The 18,028-nt window shown below is 45.9% G+C and overlaps 2 protein-coding genes across 2 annotated transcripts in view; one reads left to right on the forward strand and one right to left on the reverse strand.

The window, feature by feature from the left end:
• Window positions 1-18,028, forward strand: part of LOC132571389 (zinc finger protein 850-like) — a gene marked incomplete at its 3' end in the record, with an annotated part of 552,489 nt that overhangs the window by 496,225 nt on the left and 38,236 nt on the right. The window lies entirely within an intron of this gene.
• Window positions 1-18,028, reverse strand: part of LOC132570884 (oocyte zinc finger protein XlCOF6-like) — a 37,621-nt gene that overhangs the window by 10,233 nt on the left and 9,360 nt on the right. Inside the window, exons 2-5 of the mRNA XM_060237524.1 lie at window positions 15,943-16,074; window positions 13,803-13,931; window positions 7,425-7,480; window positions 7,223-7,337 (exon numbers count right to left, since the gene is read on the reverse strand). Coding sequence (XP_060093507.1) covers window positions 7,223-7,337; window positions 7,425-7,480; window positions 13,803-13,931; window positions 15,943-16,074 — 432 coding nt within the window. The remainder of the gene's footprint in view (window positions 1-7,222; window positions 7,338-7,424; window positions 7,481-13,802; window positions 13,932-15,942; window positions 16,075-18,028) is intronic.

The raw sequence follows: 18,028 nt of genomic DNA on the forward strand, positions 1-18,028 counted from the left end.
CTGATGATATAGAATTTCAGACGGTTTGGGATACTTACAAAGCGGTAATGAGAGGAATATTGATTACATTGAATAATAAAGATAAGAGGGCAAAAGAAAAACAGATGTTGGACATTCAAAATGAAATAAAGAAAAAAGAAGGGGAACTGAGAAAAAGACCAGGGAAAAAGAAAATAATAAGGGAAATTACTATATTACAAACTCAAATGAGACATTTGTTGAATAAAGAAAGTGGAATGGAATTTGAAAAATTTGCAACAGAAATTGTTTGAAGGTGCGAACAAACCTGAAAAGTATTTAGCCTGGCAATTGGCTCCCTACCTAGAACGTAGCGACCTAGCAACAGTGATCCATGCAACGGTCACCTCGAGATTAGACTACTGTAATGCCCTCTACATGGGGCTGCCCTTGTGCCGAACTTGGAAACTGCAGCTAGTGCAGAACGCAGCGGCCAGGCTGCTAGTGGGACTGCCCCGGTGGGAACACGCGCGGCCTAGGCTGAGGGAACTGCACTGGCTGCCAATTGTATTCTGAGTACGCTACAAGGTGCTGGTTATTACCTTTAAAGCCCTATATGGCCGAGGACCTGCCTACCTTAGGGACCACCTCTCTCCATATGTTCCCCAGAGAGCACTGAGATCCAGCTCCCAAAGTCTTCTAAAAATCCCTGGACCAAAGGAGGCCACACTGAAAGTAATGAGGGAGCAGGCCTTCTCAGTAATGGCTCCCCACTGGTGGAATCAGCTACCGGAGGAAGTGCGAGCCCTGCGGGACGTTAACCAATTCCGCAGGGCCTGCAAAACTACCCTCTTCCAACAAGCTTATAGGGAACTCTGAATGTGACAACTAGCCATCTGGATAGACATCCTACTGAATATTGCACCTTTAATCTATTATGGTTTTATAATTTTTATGTAACTTTTAAACTGTATTTTAACTGTATCTTTTATGAATTGTATAATTGATCATGGTATACCATGTCCTGTTAGCCGCCCTGAGCCTGCTCCGGCGGGGAGGGCGGGATACAAATAAAAATTATTATTATTATTATAAGAAAAAGAAAGAAAATAAAATTATTAATAAAATTGTGGCTAATGGAAAAGAGATAGTAGACCAAAAAGGAATAAAAAGGGAATTTTTCAAATATTATGCAAATTTATTCAAAGGTGTGAAAATAAAAAAAGAAAAAATGGAGGAGTATTTACGAAATATTAAAATAGCACCCTTGACTGAATATATGAAAAAGATTTTGAATGATCCAATAGAAAAAATTGAAATTGAAGCAGCAATCATTGTAATGAAATTGGGTAAGGCTCCTGGGCCGGATGGATATACAGCTAAATTTTATAAAACCTTTAAAGAAGAGATAGTACCAAAATTGCAAAAATTGATGAATGTGATAAGAACAAAAGGAAAAATTCCAAATACTTGGAAACAAGCTGTAATTTCGTTGATTCCTAAGGAAGACAGAGATGTCACAAATGTAAAGAATTATACACCAATTTCACTATCAAACAATGACTATAAGATATATACAAGAATCTTGGCAGAAAGACTTAAACAATATTTGATTAATTTTATAAAGGAAGCTCAAGCTGGATTTCTCCCTAAAAGGCAAATAAGAGACAATATAAGAACAGTTGTAAATATTGTAGAATACTCTGAGAAACATCCAGAAAAAGAGGTGGCATTATTTTTTGTGGATGCAGAGAAAGCCTTTGATAATTTGAACTGGGACTTTATGTTTGCAGTAATGGAAAAGATAAATCTTGGAGAACATGTTATAAGAATGACAAAAGCAATATATATGGAACAACATGCAAAGTTGTGTATAAATGCAGATTTTACAAATGATATGAAGGTGAGCAAAGGTACAAGACAAGGATGTCTGCTTTCACCATTGTTGTTTATAATGACTCTTGAAATTTTGCCAAGGCAAATACAAGATGATAAAGAAATAGAAGAACTGAAAATCAGAGGATTCTCTTATAAATATAGAGCATTTGCGGATGACATTATGTTTATAACTGAAAATCCAATACAAGTGATACCTTTGTTTTTAGTTAAGATAAAAGAATATGGAAAAATGGCAGGACTTTACATAAATAAAGAAAAATCGAAATTTCTATGTAAAAATATGCAACTAAATAAACAGAAAGAACTGCAGAGACTGACGGGGTGTGAAGTTACCTATTATTTGGGTTTAGAGATAACAATGAAGAATATTGATTTGTACAAAAACAATTATGAAAAGTTATGCCGTAAGATGGAAAAAGATATGGTGAAATGGAATAAATTTAATTTGTCTTTGCTGGGTAGGATTGCTGCAATTAAGATAAACATTTTGCCAAGAATAATGTATTTGTTTCAAACTATTCCGATTGTGAAAGACAGTAAACAATTTAATAAATGGCAAAGGAAGATTTCAGAATTTGTATGGGCTGGGAAAAAGCCAACGATCAAGATGGAAATTTTAACAGATGCTAAAGAGAGGGGAGGATTTCAGCTTCCAGATTTAAGATTATATCATGATGCAGTTTGTTTGGCATGGATAAAGGATTGGGTGATGTTGTTAAATAAAAAACTTTTAATGCTGGAAGCTCACGGAAACAAATTCAGCTGGCATGCTTATATGTATTATGGGAAAAAAGATAGGTAGTTTTTTTTCTCACCATTATATCAGAAATAATTTGTTAAATAGATAAAGTACAAGAAATATGGTGATCAAAGAAAGCCATTATGGATAGTACCAGCAGAAGTAATAAAAATAACGGTTGAATCTGATGAAGAGAGAGAGTTGTCATATAATCAGTTATTAAAGATGCAAGGTGGCAAAATTGAACTGAAATCTGCTGAAGAGCTGAACAATAAGTATGATTGGTTTCAAATGCAACCAATAAAAAGCTTGATGGAAAATGACATTAAATCTGAAGAAATTAGACGCGAACAAAAAGAAATGGAAAAAGATTTCAGGTTTTCACGGCTGGTAACATCATTAGGGTTTGTAGAATCTTTCGGGATCAAGTGCCGTGTTCTACTGGAGAAAGTTTTCCTTCCAGACGTTTCGTTCTCAGCTGCGGAGAACATCCTCAGTGGCGTTGCAGCCCGAGCAGGCGCTCAGACCTTCTTGGCTGCTGTGAGCGCCTGCTCGGGCTGCAACGCCACTGAGGATGTTCTCCGCAGCTGAGAACGAAACGTCTGGAAGGAAAACTTTCTCCAGTAGAACACGGCACTTGATCCCGAAAGATTCTACAAATCCTAATAGAAATTGAAAAGGTTCTGCTTGGAGATAATGAAAAATTAATATTGAAAATATATGTTATTGTTGAAATGGTCTACAGAAGAAGAAGTAGTAAAATCTCAAATGATTAAATGGGCAATTAATGTAAATAAGGAAATACAGATGGATAAATGGGAATATCTTTGGAAGAACTCTATGAAAATATCAGCGTCAGAGTATTAAAGAGAATTGTTTCAAGATGATGTATAGGTGGTATATGACTCCTAAAAAATTGGCAAAGATGTGTAAAAAGATGTCGGATAGATGTTGGAAATGTAAAAAACATGAAGGTTCTTTTTATCATATGTGGTGGACATGTGGAAGAGCGAAAAAGTTCTGGCAGATGATACAACAAGAAATATCTAAAATTCTGGGATATGACTTCAAGAAAGTAGCAGAGACTTTTCTGTTGGGATTACAAATGGAAAAATTTCCAAAAGAAGATAGAACTTTAATTTGGTACTTGCTCTCAGCTGCTAGGACATTGTATGCGCAGTTGTGGAAGCAAGAAAAAATACCAGAGAAATGGGATTGGATTGTGAAAGTTTTATCTTGGAGTGAGACGGATAAACTAACAAGAATCCTAAGAGACTATGATTTGGAAGTGTTTAAAAGGGAGTGGAAGAAATTTAGATGTTATGCAGAAAAAGAATGGAATGTAAAAACACATTGGACAATTTTTTAGTAATGATTAAGTATTAGAAAAAGGTAGAATATGAATTTAGATTTTTATAGTTAAGGGTACCTTTATAAGTTAATTTTAAGTCTAGTAATGGAGGGAGGGGGATTAGAAAATATCATATGGGTTAGAGATAGAGACGATATAAATGGATATTGTTACCATATGTTATCAATAAAATTCTTTAAAACCGAAATAATGTATAAGAATAAAGCAACACACCCACTGTGAGACAGACTGAACAGATTGGTGCGAGAACCTCATCTCTGAGTCGTGTGACATTCCTACACCCCTGTATAAATCGATGGTGCAGTCTCGTTTGGAATACTGTGTACAATTCTGGTCACCGCACCTCAAAAAGGATATTCTAGCATTGGAAAAAGTCCAGAAAAGGGCAACTAGAATGATTAAAGGTTTGGAACACTTTCGCTATGAAGAAAGGTTGAAATGCTTGGGGCTCTTTAGCCTGGAGAAACGTCGACTGCGGGGTGACATGATAGAGGTTTACAAGATTATGCACGGGATGGAGAAAGTAGAGAAAGAAGTCCTTTTCTCCCTTTCTCACAATACAAGAACTCGTGGGCATTCAATGAAATTACTGAGCAGTCGGGTTAGAATGGATAAAAGGAAGTTCGGTGTGTCGGCTGATCTCAGAGCCCACCCACCTTCTGGAGTCCTCCAGAGGGGGGGAGTACAGGACCAAGCCTCACAAGGACCTATTGCTTTTCCATATCTTGATTCACACATCATCACAATGGCAGCAATTCGCACCCTTGAAAGATCCTTACCCAGAGAGGCCACATTCCCATAGTTCTCCAGCATGACTTCCCTGTAGAGATCTTTTTGGTCTGGATCCAGCAGGGCCCACTCAGCCTCGGTGAAAAACACAGCCACCTCCTCGAAGGAAAAAGGACCCTGAAAGAAAAAGCAGGTTTCCTCATCAGAGACTGTCCCAGTCAAGACTGTACTCTGGACAGGGGCATTCTGGGGTGGTGCAGGATGGAGAGCTTGCCAGGGGGGTAAAGGGAGCGGCCTTCAGAGCCCCTCTCGCTCAGACACATGAGCAGCAACTGCAGGAGCAAAAGGCCCCCTGAGGAAGAGGGGGGAACTCAGGCGGTCCCCTGCTCATCTCCCCTACCTGGACTGCTGGGGCAGCAGCCGTTTCCACTCCTCCACAAAGACTCAGCACCGTCTCTTCACTGCCTGTGAGGGAGAGAATGTTGGAATAAAGGGTGTTAGCAGAGACTTCATATTTTCTTTGCTTGTTTGAATCCTGCTTCATGCACCCCTGTGCCCAAGGCTGTGAAACTTTGCCCTGGGTATACTTTAAAAATGTGTAACAATTTTGAGTAAACTTGAGGGAAAGGTAAGGGGAAGCCTCAGGGAGAGGTGGGGTATAATCACTGCCAACACATTTGCAGTATGGTGTAGTGGTTAAGTGTGCAGACCCTTATCTGAGAGAACCAGATTTGATTCCACAACTTCCACTTGCAGTTGCTGGAATGGTCATGGGTCAGTCATAGCTCTTGCAGAGTTGTCCTCGAAAGGGCAGCTGCTGTAAGAGCTCTCTCAGCCCCACCCACCTCACAGGATGTTTGTTGTAGGGGGGGTAAGGTAAAGGAGATTGTAAGCCGCTCTGAGACTCAGACTGAAGGGTGGGGTATAAATCCAATATCTTCTTCTTCTTCTCCTTCTCTTTCCTTCTTCAACACTTGAGGCTTATCCTGTGAACTCCAGAGCTCAAAACTGTGACAGTATCTTGGCTCGATCAGACCAAAGGCCCAGGAACGCCATTCTCTGGGTGCCTGGGCCCTCCAATGTGCCTTTGTGTTTAGGCTTCCGGGTGAAGTGGAGGGGGGGGGGCACGGTTGGGAGAAATGAGGTCAAAGATACATCAGAATCACATCTGTTCAAAACCCCAAAAATGATCTTAGCACATGTGAAATCTAGAGGGTAATATTTAGGGTTTTCTCGAGTGTCTGCTGACCCTCTGATGTCATGTCTGAATGTTCAACGGGGTGAGACGTCACATCTACCCCTTGCCCTGCCCCCAAAGCCCCCAGAGGCGAGAGGTCAACTTTTCTTTTTTAAGCTGCCTTAATGGAAGGTACGTTACATGGGAATATTTCAGTTAACCTGAGGAATTCACTGCTTCAGGAAGAGGCAGTGGCTACAAGCACAGACAGCTTCAAGAGGGGACGGGATAAACATATGAAGCAGAGCTCCATGAGTCCCCTTCAGCTACTAGGTGCAAATGGAACCTTGTGTGGCATGCAAAAGTATTTCCTTTTTCTCCTGTCCTGAAGCTTTGTCATGATCGGAGGCCTAGTGCGGCCTAGAGGACTGGGGGAAGCCTGCCTAGGAGTTGCTAGTGGGCCCTACATCTCCCAGGGATCTCCCAGGATCCCTTCTCTCTCTGACTAGGCAGCAGAATTTTGGAGGAAAAACTAGCCCAGAGGCAGTGTGCCCTCGAAGCTGAGTTAGTGTGAGCTGGCTCACAGTTTTTTAGCCTCTTCCTCACACATTTTTGTCTTAGCTCAAGAAAAATGGTTCCAGAGAAAACTGATTATACAGTAACTCACAACTTTAATGCTGGCAGCTCATGGAGTAGAATTTTTGCTCAAAAGACTCCGCAGCTGAGTGTGAACAAAACCCCCTAATTTTGCGTATATATGGATATCGTGATCACCAGCTGGGTTGCCAGGATGCCTGGAGTTGCACCTCACACACATCTACACTAAAGCAAAAGCCGTTTCCTTATAGGCCCAGGTGTATGTTGTGGGTTTCATCTTTACTGCAGCCCTTCTCCCAATGGGTCCTAGCATGGGCAAAACAACCTCCCAGCCTCCCTGTGTGCACAACTCCCTGGTTTTTGCAGTGAAAGAGGTCGCACCACCATGAGCTGTCCAGTCAAGCTGTCTTTCTTCTCTCTGTTAATGGAAGCCATTGCTAAGGCTAACATCACCACTTTTTCCCATTCACTGCTGCACTAAAAGTCTTTACCACCCACCGATTGTTTGAGCACTATAAATAAACTGTTGTTGTTGTTAGGTTGCCTGAGTCCTCACGTCTCCTTGGTCATGGCTAAAAGGTTTTGCTAAGAAGGAAGATTCAGGAGTTGGGGGGGTACTCTGGACTCCCCAGAAAGACCCTGACCAGAGCGGTGGCAGCCTGTAGAAGGCCCTTCCAGGTCCCCTGCTGAGTCACAACCTTCTATCCGACAACTTCACAATGGGCCCAGATCTAGCACAAGGCACCCTTACCGTGTGAGAGGGCCTCTTGGGCACGCTCCTGGGCCTGCGTCTTCTGCTCTTCCTCCAAGGGAGACCCTTCCTCCTCAGACACCTCCGCTTCCATCTTCAAAGATGGTCCCCACATCTGGAACAGCAGGAAGAGAGACAGGGAAGAGCAGGGAGCCTAAAGACCAAGGAAGCAAAACATGCTCCGTTCCCCATCCCTGCATACATCAACAGAGCTGCAAGAATCAGGGATCTGGTTTTCTATCAACCCTGGGGAAGTGCCTGGAGGGATGCGTATAAGGTGAAAGGTCACAACTCGAAAGGACGGCATGAAGCTCCCTCACCTGTTCTGCCTGCCTCTTCTCCTCTGCCTGGCTCAGGAGGAAACCTTCGGCCAGGGCCACTGCCTGGGAACTGGTCTCCGGCCCACATCCTCTGACCCAGCCCTGCATTTCCTGGGGCAGGAGAGTCAGGAACTGCTCCAGGATCACCAGGTCCACGATCTGCTTTTTGGTGTGCCTCTCCGGCTCCAGCCACTGGCTGGAAAGTCCATGGAGCTGGCTGCAAACCTCTCGGGGCCCATCAGACTCATGGTAGCTGAATTGCCGGAAACGCTGACGATATTCCTCTGAGATTGCCGTGACCTGATTACAGACTTCCGGCTCAGGGCTTTCCCAGAATCCAACACCACTCCCAGCTAGGGTAGGTTTGGGGCCTTTGCTTTCTCTCTTGCCTGTTCCAGGTCCTTCTGGGTCCTGCTCTTCCATCTCCTTTCCCTCCTCTTGAGTTACTTCCAGCTGTGGAAAAAATGCTTTTATTCACTTGGCTGTGAAGAAGGAGAGCGGAATATATGAAAAAGGCAGAAAGGAACCTAAAGAAGATGGAGCTACATCACCGACCCTGGTCAAGACACACCGAGGACTGCCCTCCTGGATCAGAAGGAAAGTCCTTCTCGTGGTTTGCAAATCAGGATTCACGTCATTAACTATCGTAGACATCTCCTAGGGAGGCCCAAAGTCTCCGGGTCCTGATGGCAAACACCCAGGAGTTTCTAAAGGATGTGAGATAGTTGATCTACGAACCTGTGTATGTGACCTATTTTAAAAGGGATCCAGAGGGGAACCAGGAAATTACAGGCCGGTCATCCGAACGCCTGTCCCGGGCATATTAGCAGAATCTGTAATCAAAGACAGAATTAATTGTCAGACACACGGAAGGACAAAGCCTGCTCAGGGAAAACCAGCATGGCTTCTGCACGGGGAAGTCCTGCCGCAACAGAGAGCGGACAAAGAGGAATTTTGCTTCCTCCCCCAACTACAAATTGAAGTCATCCAATATACCCCATGGGTGGTAAGTTCAGGACACAGAAAGCCATTAAAATGTACAATTCGCTGAAAGATAGTATAGTCATGGCCAACACAGGAATAAACAGATTTCAAAGAGACTAGAAAAATTCATGGAGGGTAAATCTATAAATGGCTGCTAGCTATGAAGACTGAGGGGAACCTTCACATTTAGAGGCAGTCAACATCTGGATCCCAAAGCAAGGGGGCAGCATCAGGGGAAGGCCTCGGTCTCTGTGCCCTGTTGCTGGTTGTCCAGAGGAACTTGTTGGCCCCTGTGTGAGATAGGAGGCTGGACTAGATGGACCCTCCCTGGTCTGATCCAGCAGGGCTCTTCTGAGGTTCTTCTCAGGGGAAGGCCTCGGCCTCTCTGCCCTGTTGTTGGCCCTCCAGAGGAACTGGCTGGCCCCTGTGTGAGACAGGAGGTTGGACTAGATGGACACTTGGTCCGATCCAGCAGGGCTCTGCTCATGTTCTTTCTACAGGGGTCCTGTTGCTGAGGCCGTGATCCTCATAGCGATGTGTTCCCAGTGCCCTTTGTCCCTCCCGGCCTTCTGGATGTGGGCAGCTGATATCTGGGCGCATGGCTCTCCACAACAGCCTTGTACTGTGACTCATGGGCATTGGTGGCATTTCCATCGACACCAATGGTGTTACTAGCCTCTCTGCACCTTAACAACGGATTTTATTTAATTCCCTCTCCTCTGCTGAGCGGCCCTGAATACCCATTAGTAGCCCTGTCCAAAACTGACATTGTGTCAGGGTCCTACGATGGGGCTGTGGTTGATTCTCATTCAGGCAGGAATTAGAGAGCCAGTTTGGTGTACTGGTTAAATGTACGGACTCTTATCTGGGAGAACCAGGTTGGATTCCCCACTTCTCCACTTGCAGCTGCTGGAATGGCCTTGGGTCAGCCAGAGCTCTCTTATCTGGGAGAACCGGTTGGATTCCCCACTCCTCCACTTGCATCTGCTGGAATGGCCTTGGGTCAGCCAGAGCTCTCTTATCTGGGAGAACCGGTTGGATTCCCCCCTCCTCCACTTGCAGCTGCTGGAATGGCCTTGGGTCAGCCAGAGCTCTCTTATCTGGGAGAACCGGTTGGATTCCCCACTCCTCCACTTGCAGCTGCTGGAATGGCCTTGGTCAGCCCTAGTTCTCACAGGAGTTGTCCTTGAAAGGGCAGTTTCCATCAGAGCCCTCTCAGCCCACCCACTTCACAGGGTGTCTGTTGTGGGGGGAGAAGATATGGAAGATTGTAAGCCACTCTGTGTCTCTGATTCAGAGAAAGGGGTGGGGTATAAATCTGCAGTCTTCTACGCCCCCCTCCCCAAAGCAATGATCTTTTTCACTTGCAGACCAAAGTAAGGCTCTTCACCTCCCCCCGCCCCGGACTAAAATTACAAGCAACAGAACTCCAGTTTCATACTTCAGTTTTCTCCCCTGCACTTAAAGACACCGTATTCCCCCCCCCCCCCGCCCCCGGAAGTTACATAGCAGAGCAAAACTGATGCCTAATGGAGTTTCCAGCCTCCAGGTGGGCAGTGAAAGGAACAAACACTGTGATGTGCTGGCTAACAATGTTCAATAAAACCAATTTAAAGCCTTTGTAAGTTATCTTTTTTACTTCATATTATAACAGAGGTCCATTCTCACATTCCAATATTCCAAGAAAAGTCCTATGAGCACCCGGATGTAGGCTCATTTCGTCAATGGCCATCTAAAAGAACAGCTTGCTTCTGATAAAAAATATTGTAGAGAGCTATAGGCCAGCAAACTCCAGAAGGCTTGGGCATCTGGTTAAAAGAAAAGGTTTGGACTGGCTTCAAACATAAATATATGCACGTAAATGTCATCGTGTGGTAAGTTTTTTTACAATATAAAATCTTAAGAATTATCTGTTTCCATTCAGCTTTGTGGTATGCCTTGTTGTTATTTTGGTTTATTCCAGGATGAGAGAACTTGAGGTAGGAGATCTTGAGAAGAGCATTTACAGTGGGCTGTTACAAGAGGCTGGTAACCATGAAAGGATTTTAGGAAGGATTACTCCTGAGGAAGTCCATTGATGAAAGAAGCCTACATCCGGGTGCTCATAGGGCTTTTCTTGTAATACTGGAATGTGAGAATGGACCTCTGTTATAATATGAAGTAAAGAAAGATAATTTACAAAAGTTTTTAAATGATTTTATTAAACATTGTTAGCCAGCACATCACAGTATTTGTTTCTTTCATTGCCTGTCTTATTAACTGTGATCCCTTTTTCTTGATTATCTTGATTAGCCCCCAGGTGGTGCTGGAGATCTCCCAGGATTATAACTGATCATCATTAGAATTGATTTTGGGCGGTGTCAACAAAAGTATAGTCTCCAGATCACGTGATAAATGTAAAGTTTTGCATTTAGGTAGGAAAAACCAAATGCATCATTATAGGATGGGGGAGACTTGTCTTGGCAGTAGTATGGGCCAAAAGGATCTAGAGGTCTTTGTGGACCATTCACGGAACATGAGTCAGCAGTGTGGTGCAGTAGCTAAAAAGGCAAATGCAATTTTGGGCTATATCAGCAGGAGTATAGTGTACACTCAGATCACGTGAAGTGATGGAATCTGGCAAGACCTCACCTGGAGTCTTGTGTTCAGTTTTGGGCACCACAGCTTAAGAAGGCCGAAGGAGGTGGGAATATTCAGCCTGGAGAGAGGACTGTGAGGTGATCTGATCTGGCAACAATCCTGATTCTGTGAATTAGGGAGAGCGTGAGAAGGAGGGCAGGAAGGGCTGCATCGGTGCCTAGTTCTTGTGGCCCCTTCTTACACACCCAGGGAAATGCTGAAGGGCACTTTGGGGTCAGTCAGAAATTTTTCTCTAGGCCAGTTTGGCAAGGGGTCCTGGTTTTTCTGGGGGGTTTTGGCCATCTTCTGGGCCTGGAGCAGGGGTCAGTGGGTGGGTGTTGGGGGGGGGGGGGCCGTTGTGAGTTTCCTGCATGGTGCAGGGGGTTGGACTAGATGACCCTGGAGGTCCCTTCCAGCTCTATGATCCTGAGGACGGAGATCAGGTCAGCCCCCCCAAAACATGCCTATGGGGGCTCTATGGCATTAGACTCCACTGAGCTCCCCCCAATTGCCTGGGGATTTCCCACTGCAGACTTGACAACCTGAGAGCAGCAGCTGTTTTGTGCAGAATTGAAATGACCAGCGATTGGACGCCAGATGCATTTGCTGAATTCAATCCTGCACTTTAAAGACCCTGATTCTCCCCTCCCCTCCCCAAATCCTGCAGGACTCACTTGCAAGGAGACCTTCCCTGGGTCCGGCTGCTGCAAGGAGCCTTTTGCCTGCTTCTCTGCGGACCCGAAGCTCTTCCTCTCTCGTGCAATTCAGGAACTCCTCCCCCCCCACCCCCCCAGCCGAAGAGCCTTCCCTCCTCCCCCCCCCCCTTGCTCGGCCTCTCTTGCAAAAGCGGCTCTGTGCCTTTAACCCTTGCAGGGCTGGAGCAAAGCAGCAGACAAGCGCTCCTTGCAGATCTCCCTTGCAGGGCTGGACACAGACGAAGACCCCCCCCCCCCCTCCGGGTTCCTCCTCCCAGACCCAGCCGGGTTGGTCGGGCTGCAGCCAGCGATGCCCTCCGCGGCTCAGTGGGACGACTCAGGAGTAGGAGGAAGCGTCAGATCCATCACTTTCTCCCCCCCCCCACCCCCCAGTGGCGGACTGGGTCTAAAAATCTTGGTTCCCAGGAGACAATGGGGGCCCAGTCACAATTTTAAGGCTATCGTTTAATTTTTATAAGAAATAAATAAAATTTTCCAAAATACAGAAGTGGACAAAAAAGGTACAATTAAAACTTTTGCAAAATAATTGTATAACTTTTGCAAAATAATTACCGTGTGCATCTACTGTACATGTTCTTGGCAGCATACTGTCGATATGAAATGTAAATCCAGATTGTATTTTCTCCAGGAGACCTGATCTCTGCCAGCTGGAGATCAGGTGTAAAAGCGGGAGATCTCCAGGCCCCACCTGGAGGCAAGCAGACACCCTGGCCAGTCCCCCACTGCTCCCCCCACAGAGAGGATGTACTAAAACTGGGAACAGGGACTGCCAATAGACTATACATGATTGCCAATAGAGAATGCACGCTTGCCCATAGGGAGTAATGGAATTTAGGCTTCCCCTAAGGACAGTGATTGCCCACACAGTCTGCACATGCTTGCCAACAGATAATACAGGATTGGCCATAGAGAGTAATGGAGACTACACAGTCCCTTAGGAAATAATGGAGACCATGGTTTCCCATGGAGAATTAGGCCTATCCTACGGACAGTGATTGCCTATATAGACAATACACTTGGCTGGGAATGAATCTGTAGGCCTCTCTGTAGCTTGAACCAAAGATCTTGTCACACACAGCAAGAACAAGGAACCGGTTTTCTTGAGAGACGCCCACCTAAACTTCAGGTGGACGTGGATTTCATCCTACATGTGATGGTGGGAGCAGCAGAGGAATTAGCACGCGGCATCCCTCAAGCTCAGGGGGCAGAGACTAAATTGAAAATCTCACTTTGTCAGACCGTGTCTGCCATAAAATATGTTTCATTGTTTTGTTTGATGGGTTTTATGTTGCAAGCTGCCCAGAGCCTACTGCTGGGATAGGGTGGGCGCGGGGCTATTTTTGTAGCAGGAACTCCTTTGCCTATTAGGCCACAACCTCCTAATGTAGCTAATCCTCCAAGAGTTTACAGTAGGCCCTGTAAGAAGAGCCCTGTAAGCTCTTGGAGGACAGGCTACATCAGGGCTGTGTGGCCTAATATGCAAAGGAGTTCCTGCTACAAAAAAAGCCCTGGGGTGGGGTATAAAATCGGTTAGTCAATAGATATCTAAAGCCAAGTATCAGAGACATAAGCTTTATAAAGGACACAGGCAGCCCAAATAGAAGAAGAAACTGGATTTATATCCTGCTCTCCACTCCAAATCTCAAGAGTCTCAGAGTGGCTCCCAAATCTCCTTTACCTTCCTCCCCCACAAGAGACACCCTGTGAGGTGGGTAGGGCTGAGAGGGCTCTTTCAAGGACAGCTCTGAGAGCTCTGGCTGACCCAAGGCCATTCCAGCAGGTGCAGGTGGAGGAGTGGGGAATCAAACCCGGTTCTCCCAGACAAGAGTCATGCACTTAACCACCATACCAAACTTAGCAATCTTCATTTTACTGATAAGACACACATACTTGTACAGTGTTTTGTTTATTTACAAATCTTTGACAAATGGAACCTCTTACTCTGAATTATTGCGTCAGACTCTGGAGTCAAGATCTGTGCTGCAGCAATCCTGAGTATTGTGTTCAGGCATGTATACAGTTTTGATTTACTGACATTCATGACAGAAAAGAGCTTTTCACCGATGTACCCTGTCCCAAACAGGCAGAATGTTAGAAGCAAAAGACTCAAGTTAGAGGTAATTTGGACCCCAGAACTGGAGAAATGGGTCATCCTCTTATTCTACAGAGCGATGGCCCTTCCTTAGCGTAGGTTTCCCCCTTTTCCGATTGGTAAAAGAAACACTTCACTATGGACTAGCAGATGCTTGGAGGAGGGAAGGGTGATGTCCCTTTAAGAAAAGCTTTCTAGAATGTTCCTTACTTCTTCAGTTGCCCGTTTCTAAACTAGCGCAGCTATTTTTCCAGACTGAAGTAGATAGACACCCACGCCCTCTCAGTCTGCTCAATGAATCCTAGAATCCTAGAGCTGGAAGGGCCCAAAGAGGCCATCTAGTCCACCCCCCACTCAATGCAGGATCTGCCTAGAGCAGGGGGGGGGGCAAACTGTGGCTCCCAAGCCTTTCCTCCCCCCACATCCCCCCTGCTTTGAATGCAGAGGTTTTTGGTTCCCCCCTTTCTATTAATTGTGCAGTCCAAGCGCACTCTGGGTGCTTCAACCCGGAGGGTGACTGGGAGTTCTTTCGGGGGGGGGGGGTGGAGGGAAGAGAGGGCTCGACAACAATCTGCATGGGGGGGGAGCTTTTTAATTGGTAGACCTGGCCTCTGCTTCCCCACTGCAGCACATTCCCACACCATGCCTCCTTTCTTTCCATTGAACTCAATTGGGAGACCTGGCCTCTGCCACGCATTGCTACACCATGCCTCCTTTCTTTCCATTCAACTCAAATACAAACTTTCTCACACACAAGCGCCAACGACCCCCTTTCACCTCTTCTCACACAATCCCTCCCAGGTTCAGCTCAAAACATCCATGCCGCTTCACTCACAAGGCCTGTTCCAAGCTACACCAGAGGCCACTGAGCAGACACGCAGCCCACACTGCCATTTCGCCCACTTCCTGCTCCCTTCTCAAGAGCCCCCCCCCCCATTTTCCCCTGGAGCAAAACTGCCTCACAGCCTGCTCACTGCCTGCACTTGTGTGCGCTTGCTAATTCATGCCAAAGCTTGCTGCTAGGGTGATTCGCACTGCTAGACACCAAAGCTGCATTCTTCTTCTGCTTTAACGCCGTTTCTATTTCTGCATCTCATGCTATGGGTCAGAAGAGGAGATCAGAGAGAGAGGGTGAGGTCAGATGTTCAGAAAACCCTGCTACGGGCATGAGTTGAGTCCGGAAGCATGTCGGATTTTACCGGGTCGTTCACACGTCCGCATCTGTCAACCGTGCTTAGCCCGTGCGCGTCCCACGCTGATGCGCCTTGCTCGCGGATTAATTTGCTACCACTTTAAATCCGGAACAGGACGCTTCCTGAGCGCTTCCTGAGCGGTCTAGAGCGTTTGAACGCGCAATCGTTGCTGAGTCGCAACAGCGCTTCCCGCTTCCCGCCACAAGCAAAATGCATATCACTGCGCGATCGAAGGAAGAACTTGAAAAAATCGCTTATTAGCGGCTGTATTCATAAGCAAAAGTAATTTTCAAAGATACATGTTAACAGCCTTGACTACGGATGTGAGCAGTTTAGAAATATATGTAGATTTTCATGCATGTGAGGCGATCTTTTCCGATAAGTAGTGCAAACGGAGTAACACATCTGTAACACATCTGTGAGTGCAGAAAGCAGCATGGCAATGATACCCATGGCATCCGATACCATGCACGCTAATGTGGCAAGGCTATCAAATTCCATTTCGGGGATCATCACGATGAGTCGATGGATCGATGTAACGATATAACGATACAGCGATAGACGAGGCGGGGGGAGAAAAAAAAGGTTTAAATAGCCGGAAACCGCGCCACTGCAAACGCGCATGAGCTCAGCAGAAACACACCCTCTGTAGCACGCAGCAGTGCGCCTGCGCAAATAGGCCAGCTATGCCAAACACAAACGCGCATGCGTTCAGCAGAAACATAGCACGCAGCACGGTGCCTGCGCTACTATGGATTGCCACTATTTTAAATTAGGACAGCGCATGCGCTCAAACGAATCCAGCTAGTGCCCAGCACTGCGCCTGCGCTAATGTGGATTGCCACCATCTGAAAATAGTTCCGGTAGGGCGCTGTGTGATCGAGCAGCGACGGGTTCAACATGGGATAGCATCGGAACTCCATGCTGTCTGATCGGGAAACAGGATGCGGCGGATTATCTGAGATACGGAATGATGGCGCTTTAAAGATGCGTTGGTGATGGATTTAATGTAAGTGTGACCGCACCCAGAGACACATCATTTCCAAAACTCTCACAAGGTAACTTAGAGTTCCACCTTTTTTGCAGGATGTCATCTCATGTCCTGGGTTGTCACTTCCAGCTCAAAAACTCAGCTCCTGGCACTTCCTGGGCTCCACCCCTTCCCATGTCACATGGTGCACCAAAACCCCACCCCATCCTGTGATGTCACTCACACCACTCCCACAGACCTGCCTCTTCTGCATCTGACATTTAGTCTCTGCAGCTCATTCCCAAAAATCATCAGAGACCTCATTGCTTTTGCTAAACTAAACACAGTGCTGCTTGGTATCCCATTGAACTCAATTTTGTGAAAGATAGAATCATAGAGTTGGAAGGGACCTCCGGGGTCATCTAATCCTGGGGTGGCCAACGGTAGCTCTCCAGATGTTTTTTTGCCTACCATCAGCCCCAGCCATTGGCCATGCTGGCTGGGGCTGATGGGAGTTGTAGGCAAAAAACATCTGGAGAGCTACTGTTGGCCACCCCTGATCTAGTCCAACCCCCTGCACAAGGCAGGAAACTCACAAATACTGTTCCCTAAATTCACACTGGACCACCTCTCCCCATGTGAACCCCCACAGCATCCTCTTTAGCAAAAGCAATGAGATATGTGATGAGTTTTCAGTGGAAATGTATTGAATTTACTGGCAATTGGAATCTAAAGATCCATTCAGTGGAGCAACACAGCTCTTTTGGAGCCAGTACAGCAGAGAGATTCTGAACTTTGAAAAGACATTGAATTAACCCTTCATGAAGAACTTTGGTTTGAAATGGACTATAGATAGTATATTTTATCCATTGAAGGGGGGGGGGAGAGGGAGAGATAGAGAGCTCATACAATACTTAGAGGCTTTTGTCTCCCGCTATGTGGTGCAATTATGGATTGTGATATGAATAGTGAATTTGTATTTCATGTGGAAAATTGAATATTCAGTCCGGATGGATGGTGGGTATGTTTGTACATCACAGACATAGAATTTACATATATTATGTCTAAGGAATTTATTAAAATCACAGTAATTTCCTATTATAGACCTGGTGTTCTATGGCATCTTTGAGGGTGCAGGGAATGACAGTCCCTGGAAGTTGCAGAAACATTCCGGGAATGGAATTCCACTCTTGCCATCCTTGAAGCCAGCCAGGCATCCTTAGGACCAGGGACTATGAGCAGATGTTGAGCAGCAGAACTCAGAGCCCGGGGGTTCGTATGGGGAGAGGCGGTCCAGAAGATATGCAGGCCCCTGGCCGTAAAGGGTTGATGCTCTGAGCCAGCCTGTCTCTACTGAATGGACCTGAGATTGGGTGCCTGAGTGAGTACCCTGACCTGGAAACCAACAACCAAAAGGGGAAATTACACTGGCAAGCCACTGCCTGGGGGGGGGGAGCTTGCATTGCCCAGCCGTTTCATGATTTCCTAGGCTAGAGCATTGCGTATTTTTAGTTTCTGCTGTGATCCTTGTGTTTTTTCTTGATGTATTATTTTTAAAGTTGTTTTGCCAAATCTCACTACTCCACCTTTCCATTTTAGGCAGAGGGGGGAGGTTTGGGAGACCCATCCTGAGCTGACAGAGCCCAGCTCCACACACTGGGCGCTGCCCACACTCTCCCCCACACCCTTGTTACCTGATTTGCCCTAAAAATAGGAATTTGGGGAATTTAGTGTGGTGGGCAATCAGGCCACAACGAGATCTTGAGAACCTATATCTACAGAAGGTGTCTACTTTGGAAATCATCCAATAACGAGGAGATTTGGTTTAATAATAAAAGGGACTTTCCTATAAAATAAAAGCAAACATACAAGGGTATAAAATCACAGAATATTCATACAGGCCTAAGAAAAT

The sequence above is a fragment of the Heteronotia binoei genome, chromosome 5 (genome assembly GCF_032191835.1).
Source record: "Heteronotia binoei isolate CCM8104 ecotype False Entrance Well chromosome 5, APGP_CSIRO_Hbin_v1, whole genome shotgun sequence".
Taxonomy (NCBI): Eukaryota; Metazoa; Chordata; class Lepidosauria; order Squamata; family Gekkonidae; genus Heteronotia; species Heteronotia binoei.